This window comes from Aythya marila, assembly GCF_965140915.1.
Source record: "Aythya marila genome assembly, chromosome: 1".
Lineage (NCBI taxonomy): Eukaryota > Metazoa > Chordata > Aves > Anseriformes > Anatidae > Aythya > Aythya marila.
The window spans coordinates 56,556,215-56,577,203 of NC_139042.1; the positions used below are offsets into that span (position 1 = coordinate 56,556,215).

The 20,989-nt window shown below is 36.9% G+C and overlaps 1 protein-coding gene across 2 annotated transcripts in view; it reads right to left on the reverse strand.

The window, feature by feature from the left end:
• NALCN (sodium leak channel, non-selective) overlaps window positions 1–18,747 on the reverse strand; it is a gene marked incomplete at both ends in the record, with an annotated part of 220,901 nt that extends 202,154 nt beyond the window's left edge. For both annotated transcript variants that reach the window (XM_082751957.1, XM_082751956.1), the window contains 2 exons: window positions 16,104–16,286; window positions 18,640–18,747. In XM_082751957.1, coding sequence (XP_082608083.1) covers window positions 16,104–16,286; window positions 18,640–18,747 — 291 coding nt within the window. The remainder of the gene's footprint in view (window positions 1–16,103; window positions 16,287–18,639) is intronic.
• Between the last annotated feature and the right edge of the window lie 2,242 nt (window positions 18,748–20,989).

Below are 20,989 nucleotides of genomic sequence, written 5' to 3' on the forward strand. Positions count from 1 at the left end.
TCACTTACACAGTCCATGACCACAGGCTTGGGACAGCCTTTAGAAGGCTTTTGTGCAGTAAGCCATGCCCTCACTTAATGTCTCTGCCAGGCAAACTAAGGGGTGCCACTTGAACTCAGTGGACTAGCTAACAGCTAGCTTAATAGCTAACACCTATTAAACACAAAGCATTTTAAGATCCTCAAAAAATCTCAAGTCCAAAGTAGCAATAAAGCTTAGCTAGATGGATCAATCTAATTCTTTCTAATTAAAGGCCTATTCATTACTTTGCAAGCACCCTTCCTGGTCTTCCCAAACAGTTTCTCCTAATAACACTACCAGCTTCTCCCTCAGCATTTATTTACGCCAGTGCCGCTGTGAGGCTAGTACACAACCATGTAAATGGTATTCTTGGTAAACACTCCATGTGGAATGAATCAGAGGTTTGCTTCTCTCTCAGAGATGCTCATCTGAATTAATCTGAAATTTGACATCCCAAAAGAACAGGCAAGCTTGACATAACAGTCTGTAATTGCAATATTCTCTGCCCTGTAAGAATGTAAATGAGTCCTACCATGTCAATGCTGCCTTAACTAAGGAAGAATACCTCAAATTCAGCATAAGGTCTTAGGGTTCCTTTAAGTATTTGAAAATAGAATAAAGAAACAGATCCCCTCCCTACACTCTCCTTTTTTTCACCACTTTTTGACCAATTTTAGCATCTTTACATCAAGGGAGTACAACATATTAGCTCATTTCTTCATTTTTGATTTTCACTCGGTATACTGATAAACTAATGACAGCATGGAGATACAGAAAGACACACTTTCTCAGTTGTAACCACCACATTGCAGATAAAGTAGCAACTGACATTATTATGTGCCCTAAACAGCAGTTAAACACATTCACCGAAGAAAACCCCACACTTTATTAGATCCACCTCATCAGAAATGTAAGCCAATATAAAATACTGATAGAACCATAGCCAGGATCAATATCACACTTGAGAAAATCATACCATGAAAGCCGTTGCATTTTAGTGTCCACCAGTAGGGAAGATTGGCCAGACTGCTGTTTTGTTAATAAAAGTTTATTGTGTTGTCAACCTTGCAGAAGACAAATTGCTCTATGAAATCAACATCTGAATTGCTCAAAACAGCCTCCCAGAAGATTGATTAGGCCTGCTGATTTTGTTAAGCAATTTCAGGACCTGAGTGGCAAAGGAGACAGCTTAGCTAGATTATAGAGCAGTCTATCGCCTAGGTCACTTCTGCCCTGCTTCTCTTTTAACATCTCAGGAAGGCTGCAGGACAAATCACTGCAAGTGAAATGCCTCCTCTGCCTCTCTGCTTGCCTTTGGGAATTTCTTTTTCTCTCTCATCACTGCTACAACCTGTTCTCTGAATCCTCTCCTCCTGCCTCTTCCAGCTGCCTCTGTGGGAAAGCGAAACAAAAAAGAAGTGACTTGACATTTGCTCTGATAGTAATCAGATTTATCATCATCTGCTCTGGAAAGCAGTTCTGTAGTCTTGGCTCTGTCATTAGCAGAACCTTATTCTCCCACTTTTCCTCACAGTCTCTGACACAGGACAGCTGAAAGATGGCACAAATGCAACAAGACCAGCAAGCTCAGTAAAAACCAGCTAGCTTGCTATTCTATCATGGTTGCTGGATCCTGCATGTTTTGGCAATAAATAAAACACATCAAGAACACTAGCAAATTTTTCAGATCACCCTGCGGGCTACTTTGTGTAGCACTACAAATAAGCATTAAGGGATGGAAGCTGACATTTACTGGCATTTTAGGAGCAGCATAAATACACAGGAGGAAATAGAAGGTATAGAGGTAATGAGAAAATGGGAGCATCGTTTTTCCCCCCTCCACTGTGCTCATTATAACACAAAAAGAGCAAGCCAGAACAGAGGGCAGAGCTGAGTCAGGGACAGAAGAATCATCTTCCCTCCCTGTTTCCTCACTGTACACAAGCACTTGTAGGACAATGAAGAGGGAATGGGACAGAGAAAGAAAACAGATCTCAAGGGATCATCTTGCATAACCTCTCTCCCCCCTGCAGAGGCAAATAAAAATACACACATGCAGGGTATCGAACTCCAATTCCTACTCCACCATGTGCACACATATACCCCTTATGTCTCTGGCTCAAATCCAAACTTCTCCCCTTTTGTTAAAACCTGCTGCTCACAGGTTTGTTTAGTAGCAGAATGATGTGGACAAACCCAGCCCAGCCCCTAGACTTACGCATACTTCCAATGTTGCCCTTACACAGATGAGAAAATGAAGAGATAAAGCCTAGCGAAGAAGGAAAGCTGTCTCTGAGTTCTGTTCTCAATTCTCCTCTCCTGTCCCCCAAATAAAATGACTTCTCCAGTCAGCTCATGTGTCAAACATCAGCCCCCTTCTCTCTTCTTCAGAGCTTTGCAGTTCCTAAACTGCCCTGGCTTAGGCGGTAATGCAGACAAGCATATGACTCCCAGATCCACTACCCACTCAAAGCCCAGCCTCTACTCTGTTTTTACTCTGTGTTTTGAAAAAAAAGAAAAAAAAGAAAAAAAAAAAATTTACTATGTAAAAACTAGCAAATTATGTACTAGTCATCCTTTAACACAAAGTACTTGTGGAACTCTAAAATGATGGTCCATGCAGGAAAGGAAAGAAATTGAGAATGATTGCTTATCTGTGTTGACAACCAATGAAAGCCTGGCTTATTTTTAAATGGGTGGTCACTTCCAATTTATCCCTCTGCAATAGTGATAGTATCACTTCCGAACAAACCAAAATCTATTTTTAAAAAGTCTGTATTTGAGTAAAGAAGAAACAATAAAAGATGAGGCCACCACTTCTTATTTGTGTATGTCTTTTTCTAAGAAAAAAAGTCTTCATTACCCAAGGCAGGAACTTCTTTAAAATATATCCTAAAATACATTCACATAACAGCTGCTCATCTGGACCAGCCAATAAAATTAGAATTGTGAAATGTAACTCTAAATGTTTATAGTGGGTGTAGTATTACTTTATCATCATGGAGTTACACAAGTTCAATTTGTACCTACTTGTGTATTGCACTGAATTACTCCATCATCAAATGCTTCCAACACATCACTTAGTGCATGATTTACCTCTGTGATAACACGTATTGTACTATGTACAGTAATCTTGTATTCTATACTAGAAAAATCTTGGAAAAAATGTGTTGATGTTACAACAAACAAAACAAAGCTACTCTATTTATAAAAAATGGAAGCACAGCTCTTGCTGTCCTTTGAATTACAAGGTGACTCTATATATGTTACAGACATAGAACGCACACAGTTCCAATCTACGATTACAAAAAAAAAAAAAAAAAAAAGCTATAATCACTACAGAAAGACTACTTCATCATTTGCCATAAAATAAAATAAATAATTTTTAAAAAGATATAAAGGGGATTAGTTGAGATTTTCTGATTATTTCAGATATTACCCATGAAAATGTAAGACCAATTCATTCATTAAAAAAGTCTCAGATGCATTTTTAAGGTTTGAATTTTGTTAATTTATGTAATTAATTTCACCAAACTTAGTACTTCACTTTTTATATTGTAATGGGAGGTTTTTGAGCTCTACCATTCATCATCTCACTTGCTGCTACTGACAGCCAAAATAAAAATAAAAACAATAAAACAAAACAAAAGAAAAAAAATAATTGGAAATAGAATTTTTATTGGGTTGTTCAGAGAAAGACAATAAAAAATGCAGTTCAGTTTCATTTGAATCAGTGACCTATGTCATGAACAAATGGCAATAGGGAATTTGCAAAAGCAAGAAACAATACATGTATGTATAGTGAACTAAGAAACAAGACTTTCAAATACACACACAAGGACCATTTTGCTTGCTAAAAATCCTGTAACCATATTTGCTGTAAAACAAACAAAAACCTGAGAGGAGTTAACAAATGCTGTTTTAAAACAAAACTGATGATGAAAATTTAAAAACACAACACAGAAACAGACATGAAAACATTACACAATGCTCTTTTTCTCAAGTACAAAAGGCTTCAAAGCGACTGACCATTTCCACAGAACAATCATAGAATCACAGAATCATTAAGGTTGGAAAAGACCTCCAAGACCATCTGGTCCAACCATTCTCCTACCACCAACGTCACCCACTGAACCATGTCCTTAAGCACCATGTCCAACCTTTCCTTGAACACCCCCAGGGACTCCCTGGGCAACCCATCCCAATGCCTGACTGCTCTTTCTGAGAAGAAATGTCTCCTCATTTCCAAGCTAAACCTCCCCCAGTGCAACTTGAGACTAATCCTTCTAGTCCTATAGCTAGCTAGCTGTGAGAAGAGGCTGACCTCCAGCTCCGCCTAGCTTCCTCTCAGATAGCTGTAGAGAGCAATGAGGTCTCCCCTGAGCCTCCTCTTCTCCAGACCAAACCACTCCAGTTCCCTCAGCTACTCCTCACAAGACTTGTGTTCCAGGTCCTTCACCAGCTTCATGACCCTTCTCTGGACATGCTCCAGGGCCTTGATGTCCTTTTACTGAGGAACCCAAAGCTGAACACAGGACTTGAGGTGCTGCCTCACCAGAGCAGAGTACAGGGGGACAATCACCTCCTTGGTCCTGCTGGCTACACTATTCCTGATACAAGCCAGGATGCCGTTGGCCTTCTTGGCCACCTCAGCACACTGCCGGCTCATGTTTAGGTAGGCACTGATCAGCACCCCCAGTTCCTTTTGGAAAGAAATAGCCCAACACACCTCCCTCATAAACAAAATCAGCAGATGGCACCTCAATTCAGCTGAAGGATAAGTAATTCAGAGAGTCCAACATCCAGAACTGCCAGGCACTGTCATACCATATAGTCACAGAGGACTAACATGTTCCTATCAATGCCCAACAGCAGGTATGGCTACAGAACATGTAGGAGCTCCACAGGTGTATTACACGGCTGCTTTCTCAGGACACCACTCCACCACAGCTGTTGAGTGCTAACATGCCCTGCAGAGAGATTTCATGGGTTACTACACAGAAAGCCTGAATTTCATTTCCCTCTCCATCTGCTCATTAGCGAACTGTATCCAGTGCCGTAAGTATGGCCTTACGAGCTGATTCGGCTCCCTTGGATGTCTTAATGGTTCACCAACTCTGAAAGTGGGTAATCAGGAGCAGTATTAATACAATTCCCCTTCAATGGAACTGCAATCACTGTTTCCAGGAAGTACATAGGAAAAAAAATCTACACTGTGAGAATGATTAAACGTTGGAACAGGCTGCCCAGATGTGTGCTAGCACTCCCCTTCCTGGAAATATTCAAGACAGTTTCACAGGCCCCTGGAAAATACAACTGAAGGCCCTGCTTTCAGTTGGAGGTTGCTGCAATCTCCATAGGTCCTTTCCAGTTCAGACTTGGCTCTGACTCTGTGCCTCTAGGACAACCTCCTCAAGATGCCAGTTCTTTGGGGCAGACTCCAGTTCTACATCCAGCTCCACGTGCGTGTTTGGAAGCACTCTGAAGCCTTGAGAGGGTGATGAGTGTTAAATGCTCTTGTGCTGAAGTGTTTGGTAACAAGACAGCTGCTTTAGCCAGCAGGATCCTGCCCTCCCACAGCTCCCAGTTCACAGTGGATGCAATGTGCCGGTTTGGATGCGACGTTTCAAGGTGAAAGCTCACACTTTGAATCATCAGATATTGCTGGGACATTGTGCCAAGAGACTTGATATGCAAATGGTCTGATCTCACATCACAAAACCCACATTTATAGCCATCATTCGCAGATCTCCCTCAACAAAAAAGAACCACAATGATGAAAGCTGGGGTAGATAAGGAGGAGGCAATTTTCAGACAGAGGATTTTATTATTCGGTAATTAACATTATTAAAAGCTGATGAAGCCATTTTATGCTAAAAGACCAGAAAAAGTTTACGGAAATGATAATCTTAGTATAGCCATAAGAAAGCAGTATTTTCAAAATTCTCATTAGTGGCAGTGAACACTATACTCTGAAATGATTTTTTTTTTTTCATTCAGCTTACTACCTTAAAACCCTCCCATTTTTTTTAATTTTTTTTTTTTAATGGAAGTACAGCTTCACAGAAATGGTCTTATTCACTTCCATAGGGATTTGGATGCCATTATGATTTTTCTTGATGGCTTCTTTTATTCCCTCGAATTAAAGACAGAAATGTGCATAAAATAATAATAAAAAAGATATTGTTTAATTATAGCACATTTCTCTGAAAATGCAAGTTGCAACACAGAATGGCACATTAGGGATAAAGTTCACTTTCATCTGACCTGAATACATAAAATGTTAATCAGTATGCTGATTTCACTGCTATCCCCGTATTTGTATCATTCTATCCTGATATGAACTGATAGACTAGCAGCGTGCCTTGATGATAGCTGCTTTCATGAATAAAAAGAGTAAAATAATCCTCGAGATTGCTATAAAAAAGGGAAAAAAATAACATCACTGAAAAGTAAAGTTTTGTAGTTTTGTCCATCTAATTGGTCTGTATATTGAAAGAGCATTTCAAAATATATTATGAAAGTTAGTTTTTTTGTTTTTTGTTTTTTTTTAGCAACTTCGAAGTTAAATTATGATCATTGTGGCAAGTCACTAAATACACTGGACATGTATGTTAATCCATACTCCCAAATAATTTCTCACTAAAAATTTCTGTCACCCATTGACTGGTTCGAGAATTTGCCATTTTTATTTTAGAAATACTGCCCTTGTAAGTTCAGCAAGTAATTTAAATGCCTTTGATTTTCTAATACTCAAACGTAAAAATTGTGCAAAAAGCCCCACTGTGTAATGAGTCATTATGTTCCTGTAATAAACACTCCGACAAAAACAGGCACAAGTAACCATAGAAACAGGTGCGTATATTCTAGAGCAGTGGTCTCTACCCTTCCCTGGCCCACAAGCAGTGACACTGACCTGGCAGCATGCTGCAGGCAACTTCTTATTTGTTTTCCTCATGATAATCAGTTTTAATTTTTTTAATTTCCTGTGACTGGAAACAGCATCAGGGCATTTTGCTAGCAACAGGATCCCAATAGACTGGGAACTGATGTCCTTGCAATGGACAGACGTGCTTAGCAAGACAGCAACGGATGAACACAGGACTGAAAGTCTTATTCTAGTAATGGATATCAAAAGTGTCATGAAATAACATTTGAGGACTATTGATCACAGCTGCCACAGATGTTTAACTGGATATTCCAGTATTTTTAATGCTAAGACAATTTGCAATAATATACAGTTTGCCAGAACAGACTAACATAGGACCTGTACTACACATCTAGGTTTCCAACAGCATTATACATAGTACTGAATTCTGATTTTTAATATACATCTGTAAAATAATTTATTCTTAAGGACAAATAATATTCAACTTATAGTCCCAAGTCATAGAGTCAAAGGGGAAACTCAAATCTCAGGTTAACTGGATCTTTCTTTCATGTTTGCTTTGTGAGATTTTTTACTGTGAAGGGCAAGCAGTTCTCTCTATTTTTTCCCCTCTGCCGAATTACACTTTAATCAAAGCATCTCAGCATTTTCTCATCCCCACCAGTGATTTCACTGGTTGTATCCCTGTCTTCCAGGTTGAGCTTTTGCTCCCATTTGTGATGTGCACGTCCTGCGACTGAGCTCTCACCACCAGGCATCACAAGCCATCAGAGTGTGCTGACACGGGATGACAGGAACCTTATCTTCTGTTTTATTACCTGACCTTTGAAAATGACACAACTTCCCGATCCTCAACTCATTTGTATGCCATGGAGTATACAGCTTATCTAAAGACACAGAGAACATTAATTTTGGAATTTCCATCTTCTGTTTTCAGTCTGTAACACAGCACAGACTGACCTGACCAAGTTATTAAAAGCTGGTGAGCAAGCTGACAGTGTTTCACTATAATTCAATCAGCATTTCCATCATTTATCAGAAGGATTACATTCATTTTGTAATCTCTCCATTCTTGTTAGCTGAAGGTGGATTGCTTAATATTAGAAATACTGAAAAGAAGGTTAAAAAAGGTCCTTGCAATAAGGTATAGTACACATAAGTAATCCATAACTCAAAAACTTCTGAATGAGGATGATTATGGAAGAAACTCATTTAAGCATAAATGAGTTAATGGCATGGAGTTAAAGAAGAAGCTGGCACCCAGCTGTCTGGATATTTTCTGTAGTGCCCTTTGTCCATTAACAACAAATCTCTAAATAATGAGTTACATTAACCCCTCACTGTGAGATACCTAAAGGCTAGGTGCTACCATCCAGACTTGTTACCCTTAAGCTTCCTTTATAGTCAATGGAGAAAAACAGGTCAGATGAATTACCTTTCAGAAGAGTCTATTTTGGACACAAACAGCTAATTACTGCAGACCCTCAAATTAGCTTTGACGAGTCCTACTAAATGTGTTTCTATTTTAAGCCCTAAAACTAAGAAGTGAAAACTATTTCATGCAAGCAAAGATGATGGAAAAAAGGAAAGAGTGGGCAAGTGGCCATCAGCTGCCCCTGGAAACCATGGCAGATCCCAGCTTTGATCATGGCAACCAGAGTATTTCATTACCTTGTGGAAGTGCCTGCTCCACCTCACGCTGCCTGTACTGGAGGAGGAAAGCTGTGTGTTTGCAGAGAACCAAATATAACAGCGAGTCCACACGGCTCAGATAAGGCTCCAGCCAGCTCTGTCCATGCTTTTCTCACCTGGAGCTGACAGATAGCAACTACAGCAACCAAAGCACCCGTCAGAAAAATGATGACGAAAACGTGCTGTCCTCACAGAGCTAATGCTGCCTGGGAACATGTGACATGCTGAAAGCCATTGATTTCAGTTAAGGAGGGATCCTGGCTGTACTACTTAACAAGGGAAACAGCTCCAGCCTATCTGTGATGGAGCTGGGAGAAGATCAGGCTTTGTTTAAGCTCCTGTATGAATTTGCAGTGCTGAAAGCTAATGATGCAACTATTTCCTTCAAACTCTTGCAAGAATACTGAAGTCGGTGAATGGCATCCATTGCTACTGAAACAAAGTCTGACAAATCCAATTTGCAACTTCTTTAGTCAGTACAAAAGTTTTGCTGTGAATGTAATTGATTTAACAATAGGGAAAATGTCATGGACCATTACTTCCGACTCTCTATAATCTCCTTTGCTAGCTGGCATGTGTCACAAGTACACAGCAAAAAGAAAGACGTTTCTATTAAATTCTGTATAAGATTTCTTATTTTCAGCATGATGGTACTAAATTAGGTGACAACTACACTTTTTTAACAGACAGAAGAGAGAGAACTCTCACACCTTCTATTTCGAAGTGTTACTCTTTTAGCAGAGGGACAGAGTAAACCATGCCTGCTTGTCACAACAAGATTTCAGCGTAGATTTTGTAATACCATTGTGATTGCAATTAGAAATTGCAGTGAGTATGGGATATAGTGAAGATAATTCCACATACCCTTACAGTGTCCATGGAGTGAAACCATCTCCATTCGTCTCTTGTTCCCTAAAGGCAGAACTGTCAGCAGAGACATCTGTTCCTTGGTTTCTTTTTCTTGCCATGGACATGAATTCTTCTGCAACCTAGACAGTTTCCTCGAACCTTCTCAGACTTTGGCACATTTTCCTCTTTGGTAATTTAAAATGCCAACAGGGTAATTATGTCTAATGCAAGCAGTCTACCTGAAGTATTTTTCTCTCTCTTCATACAAAGTCTGAAAGTAAAAACTTCTAATAAAGAAAATATACCTTTAAAGTAAGGTATCCCTACCTTGCTCATTCCCATGTGATATGACTTTTGGAAGACAGTTTATTCGAAAGCAAAAGATAATTTTTGTATCACACATTAAAAGAAATACCAAGTCCTTCCATCTGAGGTTAGGGTTCCTGCTTTCTTTTCTAAGAGTAATGCTGAGCCAATACCACGTCTGTTTAATGTTTCAGACTTACCTTTCAATTCTCTATCTACAATTCCACCCCACCTCCTTTTCCAATGTGCAGATCATTTTGGAAACTTTTCCTGAACCAGTGAACAGACCTATGTAATGCACATACAGCCATATTCATAAGTGATATTTGAGCAGCATATAAAATGTGAGCTTCATTTCGACAGGACTGCAAGTCTTGTCAGTGAGTTTACAAGTTCATTCACAAACTATTTTCAGCAGCTACAAACATTAGTGAATTCATGGTGCTCTCAGAATCCTGCCAATCAATCAGTAAGTTACAAAGAAGACACAAACTACGTATAATGGGGAGCACAATTCAAAACTTATTCAAGATACAGTGGGGGAGACTGATCTGCTTTCTTTTAAACAGTTTTAATATTCCTTGACACAGCTGATTTATAGCAGGGCTCTTTCTGACCAAGGAGCCTGAGACACAAAATAAATCAGAACCAAAGAACCACTGAACAATACTTACAGTCTGAGAAATAAAACTCAAAATCTATGATCAATTGAAGGAAGTGTAATTCTGAATTTAAGAGATGTGAAATTGAATTCAGTAACTTTTACTATTGCACTAAATTTATTACATTTTATACATTAATACATAGTGTGGGAATATGGTGGCAAAAAAATGCCTTTATTCGTTAGAAAACTAATTTCACTCACAGAAAAAAAAATATATATATATATTATGGTAGCGCACAATGTTTAATTTCTGGATTTTTTATACAAATCTAAATCAGTGGTTGCAGAAAATAAGATAATTTTCAGCTCATTGTAACAGTCCCAGTTTCTTGATTCCAACAGATCAGAGGTTAGTCACTTACCCCAATTTACCTAGGTCTGCAAATCTGCATAATCTGGATATTCTGGCAATCACCTTATTTTATGTGTCCTGATAAACTCCAATTAACATCGAGTAACATTTCTGATCAAATAAAATGCTACTTAGAACATAAAAAGCTGATTGCCAAAGAAGTAAATGAATTCTGTGAGAGTCTGATTGATAACAAAACCTATCACTGTTCACTGTACCATCATAAAAGACATCCCTGACTTCTGCTAAATCTCTGATAAGACAGAGTGTTACTTGGCCACCTGAGTACTAATGGAACTTTGTGTTTCAGGAGACTATGATTTAGCCTGTATTTTTTCTGAGCAGATGTACCTAAGCGTAGCTGTGGAAAACATTTCACCATGAAGACGATCTTAAATGAGAGGATCAGAACCAAAATTTAATTAAGCAATCTCTTGAAACACGTCTGAATTCTTCACTGAGCTGACCGAACGATGAGGTTGGACACCATGAGACTGGGAAACCTTCTGTCCATGACAGTGATAGCTACTGTTTTGACTCTATTGACAGCAATGATTACAAAGAGAAGTTTGATTTCATTCAATTAAAACATTCCTATTCCTAAAATTCACATTCATCTGATTTTGTTAAATTCCATGGATTCTATGCTTTAACACCCTGTCTTTGCTTGCATATCACATTTTTATGTTTTAACAAGTCAAAGAGATATCCTGGCCCTAATTTTTACTTTCAGTCACCCCTGAAGCAGAGCTGTCCTTTATATTAATGTTTCTAGATTTGAGATAAAGAAGTAATATGTATGTACTAACTGTAAAAGAACGGTATTCACAGTTTTATAAAAATGTCCCTTTTGGTTCACACAATCCGTAGCTTTTTTAATGTGTAGAATGTCTGTGATATTTACCATTAATATTTTTCATCTCTTCAATGACTTTCAAAGAAATCAGAATTTTTAAATTCTAAAATATTAGGTCTTTTTAGAACATGTTACAATTTGGTGGGCATCTGCTAACATATTTCCTTTGTTATTTCTACAAAAATATTCATGTGGGTAAGTCACATCTATTAATTCACAGAATTTACATTACTTTAAAATCTTTAAAATGTGAGATTTACACATAAAGTTTGCACAAAAAAGAATCTTTAAATATGAAAACATGCATATCTAGGAAGACAATACTTTTTTAAAAACAATATTCAAATATTCTTGTATTTATTACAACAAATTTTCATGACTGAAATCCACCTTAAAAATTATTTGCTCATAAAACCTTAATAGGTTATGCATAAATCAAAACAGTGAGTGACCATACTTTCTTTTTAAACTATTTGAATAACTTACTTGACTAAGTAATCAACACCTATCTTCTAATGTCATCAAAATATTTAGCTGGAGGCCAGGCATTATACCTGAAAGTTATTCTCTAGTCTCTATTTCAAATCTATCTGAAATAGATTTAATACTGTGTACACGGTATTTTCCTGAAGTTTCATATTATTTGACAGAGATTTCTAACATAGACCTTCATCCTTCAGTTTAGAACATAATTTAGAATACAAGTATCAAAGTATATTGTAAAAAAAAAACAACAACAACAACAAAAAAAAAACAAAACACAAAAACAAAAACAAACAAAAAAAAACTGTTTTGGTCTAATTCTTACAAACCATTACAAGCTGGTTTGATGTTTGTGCATATATTTTATTAATGTTGGCTGGCCGCATTATAGAAGACTATCCTAGAATTTTGTGTTTTAGAAGACCTCAGTTAGTAAGAAATTATGTCCTGTATTTCATTTTTCAGAGGTGAATTTCTACGGTAAAGACAGACATGTTATTAGCATCTGTTTAAAATTATGACAAGTAGAAATAGCCTATTATCCCCCAAACTATAACATGAATATCATCTCAAGCCCTTCAGTCATTTCTTCCCAAGTATTGCCTATATACAGAATACAATCCATTAGACTGCACCTTTATGCCCATTTTAATTCTTCTAAAAGAGTCAATCTAGTGTAACACCAATTAGAAGCAAATACTGTATAATAGTGGTAATAAATATCTATATGCTCTTTTGAAAAAAAAAAAAAAAGCACCTCAGATCCTATAGCATATATTTCCTATACTATCATCTTCTGGTTTCTTTAATGTCTGTATTTCATGCCCCTTGCCTAAATGCATGTCAGTGTATATTTTCTTTGTAAGTGGTGGATATCAATATGAGCAGTGCCTTTGTAATTCAGAAAGTCCCCTGACTGAATCAATTGTCTTGTCAAACGGAACAAGCAACAACCATTACTCACAAGGTATAGGCAGCCCTAAATTTAAATAGACTTTGCTAGCACACTAAGAATTATTCAGGAGGAAACAAGAGTAATAAAAGGCACAATGTCACAGCAACATTTCAGTTTAACTTTCCTTTTGGGGTAATAAAGCACTTTGATGGATGTATCACTTTATTTTGCCACTTAGTTCACATAGGTAAAGAGAAACTTTTTACAGAGGAAAGGCTAGATTTCTCAGAAACTACTTTCTTTTTCTAAAACCCCCTGGGAATCAGAGGAAGGAAATTTAAAACTTCTCCTCAGAAGGTGTTAATTAGACATGACTTAATATTTTCAAAAATCTTCTTAGCTCAGCTATACTCACATTGTTATTAATTGAGACTTAAGTGGGTAGTACCTACCTTCTCCATAAATTAGATTTCTCTCTGGACTAAAATTTTGCATTAGTCAAGGTTCAAAAGTTTGTTAGCATTTCAAACCCAAGGGCCTTTACAGCAATCCTGATTGATGGTAAAATTCAGTAGAATCACATAGCAGTGCATGATTCTTTAACCTAAAATTACTAGAAGTGTTCAAGACCAAGTGGGAGGTGTTCAAGTCTGGTAGGAGGTGTCCCTGCCCATGGCAGAGGAGTTGGAACTAGATGATCTTTAAGGTCCCTTCCAAACCAAACCATTCTGTGATTCTATGAAAAGTATTGAGTGCACTTAAATTAGAACCACAGTTCATAAACAAATTCCCTTTTATAAAGACGTTTCATATACAAATATCTTTAACAAATGTTAATAGGCTTTTAAATAGTGCCGTATTTTACTTTGATTGCTACTATCTTTGTAAGTCCATGGATCATTACTTTCTTGGTAGAATTACAATACTAACAATAGAACCAACATTTTCCTTAGAATCAATAACCCCAAGAGCGAGTCAAATAATTCACTAAAAATGGATTATTCATTGATTAGCATTCAAAGAAACACTCGGATAGCATGTTCAAAAAGTTCTAATTTGACAGTTGAAACAAGTTAAGGCTAATCCTATTCTATTACCGTTTTATGAAGTTTACTGTACATAATACAAGCCCAAATTGTTCTCCTACAGTTAGGCTCTACTCACATTAATAGCATAGGCAGCAGGTCTGGTGAAGTCATCCTTTCCCTTTAATCAGCACTTCTAAGACCACATCCACAACTCCAGTTTTGAGCTAAGTCCAGGTTTGGGCTCCCCAGTGCAAGAAACACAGAAAGGAAATTGTGCTAGTCCAGCAGAGGACCACCAAAGAGGTTGGGGAGCTGGAGCACATGATGCAGGAGTAGAGGGTGAAAGACACTGTTCAGACTTCAAAAGAGAAGGTGAGTGGGAGACCTTGCTGCTGTCCACAGCTGCATCATCAAAATACAAAGATGGACCCAAACTCTTCTTGGAGGTACAAAATGGTAACACAAGAAGCAATACAGCAAGTTGAAACTCAGAAAATTCTGGTTAGTTATCAGGAAAAAATATTTCTTGCATGAGGATGATCAAATCTGGAGCAGACTGCCTAAAGAGCTTGTGGAAGCTCCATCCCTGGAGGAGTTTGAGATTCATGTGGACACAGCCGTGGGCAATGTCATCTAACTGGACCTGCTCTGGGCAGCAGGCTGGTCTAGATGACTTCTGGTAGCCATTGCCCATAGGTGCTTACTGTGACTGAAGCTGGTATTTCCATACACAAAGACTAAGAAATCAACTCTGTACAAAATTTACACTGCTGGCTGTCCCTTCCTCTCTCTGCTCTAGTATTCACATGCCCATTTCTTTGCAAAGCCTGTACCAGCTGTAATAATAACTCATTACTCTTGCACTGTTCAAATGCTCACAGTGGTCACTACCTCCCTATTTGTGAGCTTATGTGTCCTTGTACTCACCTGCTTAAAGGACATCTCTGGATAAGAGAGTACAGGTTGTGGCCAGAAGTACTACTTCACAACACCAGAAATACCACTTCACAAAGGATTGCTTTGGCTTTTAAACAACTTGAGAATATTTTCTTAGAATCATCTTATTTCAGTAATTTCCTAAATACTAACATTAATGTCGCTTTAACTTTGGCTATTAATATTCATTATATATGATGATATAACAGCCTAGTTTGTCAGTTATCATATATATAGTTATAAGTTTTAATATAGTTATTATAAAATGCCACCCACTAACTAAGAATGAAGTGGAACCCAAGATGTCTCTAGAGTCATCAAGACCTTTCAGTAGTGAAAGGGAAAGATAACACTGATTATCTACTCTGTGCAGTAGTTACAAAATTATATTGTTGATAAGCACCACAGATGTTTTTTTCTATATGTAAGCCAAATTCATATTTTTTCACTAAAGACTGGAAACAATCAGCAAAGTAATACTGCATAATGATGACCACTGAAAAACTCTGCAGGTTGATATTCTATTGTATCATATTTACTAATAAAAGTTAGTCCAATATCAACAGTAAACATATGACAAGAGAAATATTTGTTTACCAGTGTTCTTTATATTAAGGAAAAAAATGTGGAAAAGCAAGATAGCTTTTTCATTCAGCTCACTGTTAAAACATATTTTCTTCTTTAAACAAAGTAACCACACAACAAAACATTCAGGCTTGCGAAATTAAAATCAGTCATATATCCAAATATGCATCTCCAGACATTTACAAAAGATCCTTATTAATGTATATGCAGTTCATTTTGCTTTTCGTTTTTTTTATAATAATACAGTGAAAATGTATGTTTCTGAACATACATGAACATACATGAACACACATTCTGAACTGAATGTGAAACATTCCTTAGAAGGAAAACATTATTATGAATGTTGGTAATAAATTTAGGGGGGATTAAATAGGTAGCAAAGCTGCATCTTTCTCATCCTGTCTTTTCTGTTTATATGCCATGGCATTGCCTGCCATTAAAAACAATCATAAAAAGAAAAGTAAGAAGTTAACAAAGATCAAATGTCACTAGAACATATTCAGATCCATTTTCTTGAGCACATGTAGAATATTTTTAAAATGCTTACCTTAACTATGCCACGGATATGCATTTTTGCTATCATCTCTGCAGTATAAAGGAACATCAATAGAGTATCAAGAGCAAATGTCACATACTGGAGAGGAGGATAATGCTCGAAGGTCTTTGGAGTGTTCATACAAACAGAAATAACACTGATTATGGCACAGATTCGTAGTAATGAGTGTACCCACTGGAAAAAAAAAACACAACAACAACACAAGAAAACCAAGACATTGCAAGATTGTTTTAATTTTCAAAAACAGCTCAAATATTTAGCCTTCGTAACTTGTACGGGCACTTTTTGTAAACACTCTTTTGCAGTTTTCTTTTACATAATAATCCATGTATTTAAGGTCTTCATCTCAAAAATAAGCTCTCATGATTTTATGAAACAAAAAATAAATTATTCGTTAATTTGGGAGGTTGCATAATTCATAAACCAAGTTTCAAGAGCCAGGAAACTGAGAGTCAGGATACTATCCTTCCTACTTTGCAGTTTTTGCAGTCCAATTTATTTTCAAATGACAACTTGTTGTATTTTATATTTTATGCAGACAATAAGTAGAATTAGTTGATGTTATAAATTGGGGGAATATATTAAATGAAAATATCTGTGGAAAAAAAAAATTCACATTTAGATGAACTGATTTTTCATTTACTTATTTTATATTTAACTTTTTTTTTTTTTTTTTTAGTTCACAATTCAAAAAATGAAGAGAGGCACGGGGATTAAAATCATCCTTCCATTTATGAAATGAATAAATATAAAAAGACTATGTCAAAGAAAGCTACTTCTTAATATCAGGATTCCCTTTTGTTCCAAAGAAGTTTTGTTGCTGTAAGAGAACAGTTCATTTCTATGACTATTTAGGTCTCAATCTCAAAACAGTCTTTATTAATAAGGCTATATTCAGTGCCAGGCACAGTGGGAGGTCTAATGAGAAGGTAGAATGTATCAGTACCTGGGTTTAGCATTGGATTTTTTTCTCTTTTATATCAAAACACCACTGAAACATCTTTAAAGCCAGACAAGTGTAATGAATCAGAGCTGATAAGGTCATGTCTATTGTAAAAAAAAAAAAAAAAAAATTCAGCAAGCAAAAAAAAATAAAATTCATCAAACAAAAAAAAATTATACACTCATTTACACCAACTCGAACATTTCAATATGAAGAAGCCGTAAGAAAACCCACCTGTTTTAACACTCACCATATGCTCACCTAAATGTAATGAAATTTGACCTAAACTGAATAGCTCTACTGTTTCTCAGCCCAAATTAATAATTTGGAAGTGGAAGGCATGTGATGTATTGTTTCTTATGTCCCTTTTATACCCGCCTTGTTTCAAACCTTGTTTAAACTGAAAAGAAATAACATCAGTAGTAAAGTGTGGCTTATAGATAAATGTGTTGTCTGCCATAGTTAAATGTTAATATTATACTTGCTAAGCAATATGCAACTATTATACCAGCATGACAAGAAAAAAAATGATTCCATCCAAAAGCTGAATGCTGTGCACTGAGAAACATATGTAAATAACTCAGCGTATCTTTCTGCAATGACATTTTGAGCTAATTACAACATTCAATAGGAACATTCTATTTTAAATTATTTAGCATGAATAATTAATTCATGGGTGTTGTCTTGTAAATGATTTAGGTGTTAAAACTCAGAAGCGAATCTTAGAGATCTGGGATTCATACTGCAAATGAGATGATAGTTGAATTAAACGAATGCCATGCCAATAACATGTATTAATTTATTTCAGAATATTTGACTTTTTGCTTTCACAAAGTAAAGAATTCTGCTCTCCTTTGAGAGAAGAACAAAAATGCCTTCTCTACAAAACCATGAATCATTCAAAACACAGGAATCCCGGATGCTCACTGACAGCTGAATATGTGATTTAATCATAACAACCATCTTTACGTGGTAAAGGTATCTTCTTAATACAGCACATTCTGTTAATAACTCTGTTCCCAATGAAACAATCTCCAGTTTCAAGTTGACAGACACTTCTTCACCTATCTATTGCTTTAGGGCACATTGTAGGTGAAATGATACTAGAAAAATATGAGCTGAACTTGAAACTAAACAACCAAAATACACTTTTATGTTCATAAGGGATGTAAAAAGGGAGATTTGAAAGTAAAAACTTTCAAGTCAAAATGAAACTGCTGGCCAGTGCTTTAGCAATGAAGTGCTCTTTTTGACATTCTCTTCAAAAGTTCACTTTACAAACTTCTAATTTCAATAAACGTTAGGAAACAGATACATTGAAAGGATAGCTACTTAATAAAAAAGCAGTCAGTAGATGAATGTTGAAAAACACTGCCTGATCATCCCCATCACTTTGTAACAACCAAAAACCACCTTTGTATTTAGTTTTGGACTTTTTGTTAGAAATGAACTGGTAGATCAGCAACTACAGCTTGGTATTTGTCTCTGACAAACACCTATTTCATAACCATTCTTAGAAGTCATATTTCAACATCAGAAATTACATTTAACTTACAATTAGCGACTACAGGAAGAGATACGTACTGGTTTGTTAATCCACAGAATATCTGCATTGTCTGACAAAGATTCATCAGGACCAAAATCTGTAACTGGTTGGGCTTCCACCCTTGAACTCTGTTTTCTCTTTAGCATCCTGAAGTTAACTTTTGTTATCTATGATCATGAAACCACCTTGGGAGAAAAAAAAAAAAAAAGAGAAAAGACATTAATTCACTGAAACCATTTTATAATGCCCTTTTGAACAGCTTTATAAATAACCTAAAGCATTCAGGGTTTATGGCAAAGGGACTTGGTATTTATTAACAGGATCTTCATTTTATTAAAAAGCCTTGCCTATATAAATCACTGACATGACTCTCAGTTTACAACAATTTACATAAAGGTATACAACCCAATTACTACAATTTAGCAGCACTGGCAGAAAATTTTGACCAATATGCGAAGGCAGCTATTGCTGTGAACTTAAACTGAAAGAAATCATTGGATGGATTTCCTGAAGCCATTTAATTTAATGGTGACATTTCAATTTATTATATTAGGCTAATATAAAGCCCAATAAGCCAAAGGCAAACAGGCAATGCCAAGTAGCCAACAGATTTTATTGTTCTTTACTGAAATTGGAAGTCTTTTTGCTACTTACTTCTACTATTAACATTCATTTTTTCTAATACCTTTCTTTAATGTCAGTAATTATCTATCCAACGGTGGGACAGTTGGTTTTCTCTGGGGCTTTTGTTGGCACATGGGAGCACAAAGGAAAATGTGCTGTTTCCCCAAGATTAGGTTGAGTTTCAACATTGCTGGCACAGAGGCTGAGCCTTCTGCACACCTCAGTACTCAAAGCAGCAACCACCAGATGCACTACGAGAGCTAAGGTGAGCTAAATATTAGCATCAACTTTCCCCCAAACACAGGGCAAGAGTCTCAGAATCAAAATAAATGCAAAGAGATGAATATGCGCAGGGAGTAACAGCACAGCAGGGAGCACTGGACTTGCACAAGAACTGTCTTTCATGAAATGCAGTCTCTTAGGGATGCTTTTTTTTCAGGAAGGTGAGGGGGAAGGAGAAAGCAGGATCTTGGGCCTTGTCATGAACCTTTACCCTGGACCAAGTCTGGTTCATAGGTGATACTATATTTCCAAAAAGTTTGTCAAAACTAGTACAAAATACTTGAAAGCTACAAGTTGACCATCAGGTATCTCAAGGCATGGTGATGACTGCAGCATGAGTGACAGAAAGACTGTCCTTGGAAGAAGCAGGAGGTTCAAGAGTATGGAAGTGCCCAGGTGCTTTGTCTCAACTGGCCTTTCCACCACACCAGCCACTGCTTCAAGTCCACTCTGCACCTATTCATCCCTGGCTGTCTTTTCTTTAAGCTATCATGACAAACAACCTATTCATGCTATTCCAACTCCCTCGGAGTCTACTGCCACTCTATTTTCCCTCTTTCAGATTCAAGAGGTCAGCTCCTATCTCAGTAATTCCCTTGCTCTATTTTCAGAAGAGTGCTTTCTCCCATGGTGTCTCTCCATACGTAAAGGCCTCCTTTCAAGCTTCTGTGACGTTTTTGGATTTTCCTCTTTCAAATCTGTCAGTAAATTAAAACTCCTGAGCATGATGTTTGTGTCATCATCATGACTTGAATGCACGCACCTTTCTCCTATCTGCTGCCTAATATTTAAAAGCCAAGTCTGGACCATTGGTCTGAGTCTGGACAGACCCAAAAGCAATAGGGTTGAGGTCCTACACTGACAATCCCAGCTGAAGGAGCTGAAGTTACACAGTATTTTATTTTTTTTAAAGAAACACAAATGATATAAAGGCACAAAATAAGGGGCAACTTCTGACACCTTTATTTGTGTTGGACAGTGAATCACAGCACCAAGTGGAAGTGGAACTGATAAGGTAACACTAAATATATGCAAATATTGTAAAATGAACATTATAGATTAATATTCTAGCAAATGAGGGGTTGCAAACATACCCATACAAGCCATATGCCCCTTCAACTCATGCTTGAGCTCCATGCTCCCACTTCCTTCCCATAAATGATTTCATCACTCAGTTCTCTTGATCAGTTTTTACTGCTTTCTCCTATTTATTTCCAAGCCTAATGTACCGACCCATTTTCTCTATTTGGACCAAATCATAACTAGAAACTCTCAAAGCCTTGGAGCTGTTGGTATTTTTTTGAGGTCACGAAGATTTAAAATGGCTACATTTAGTAAAGTGGTAAGTTTACTGCAATTTCTTGGGAGCTGCATTTTTTGAGACCTTGGAAAACAAAATCTAAAATGTTTCCTGCACATATGTTCGTTTGTAAACTGTTACTCAAAAGCTATTCAATCAATAAAATATTAATTTTATGCTTC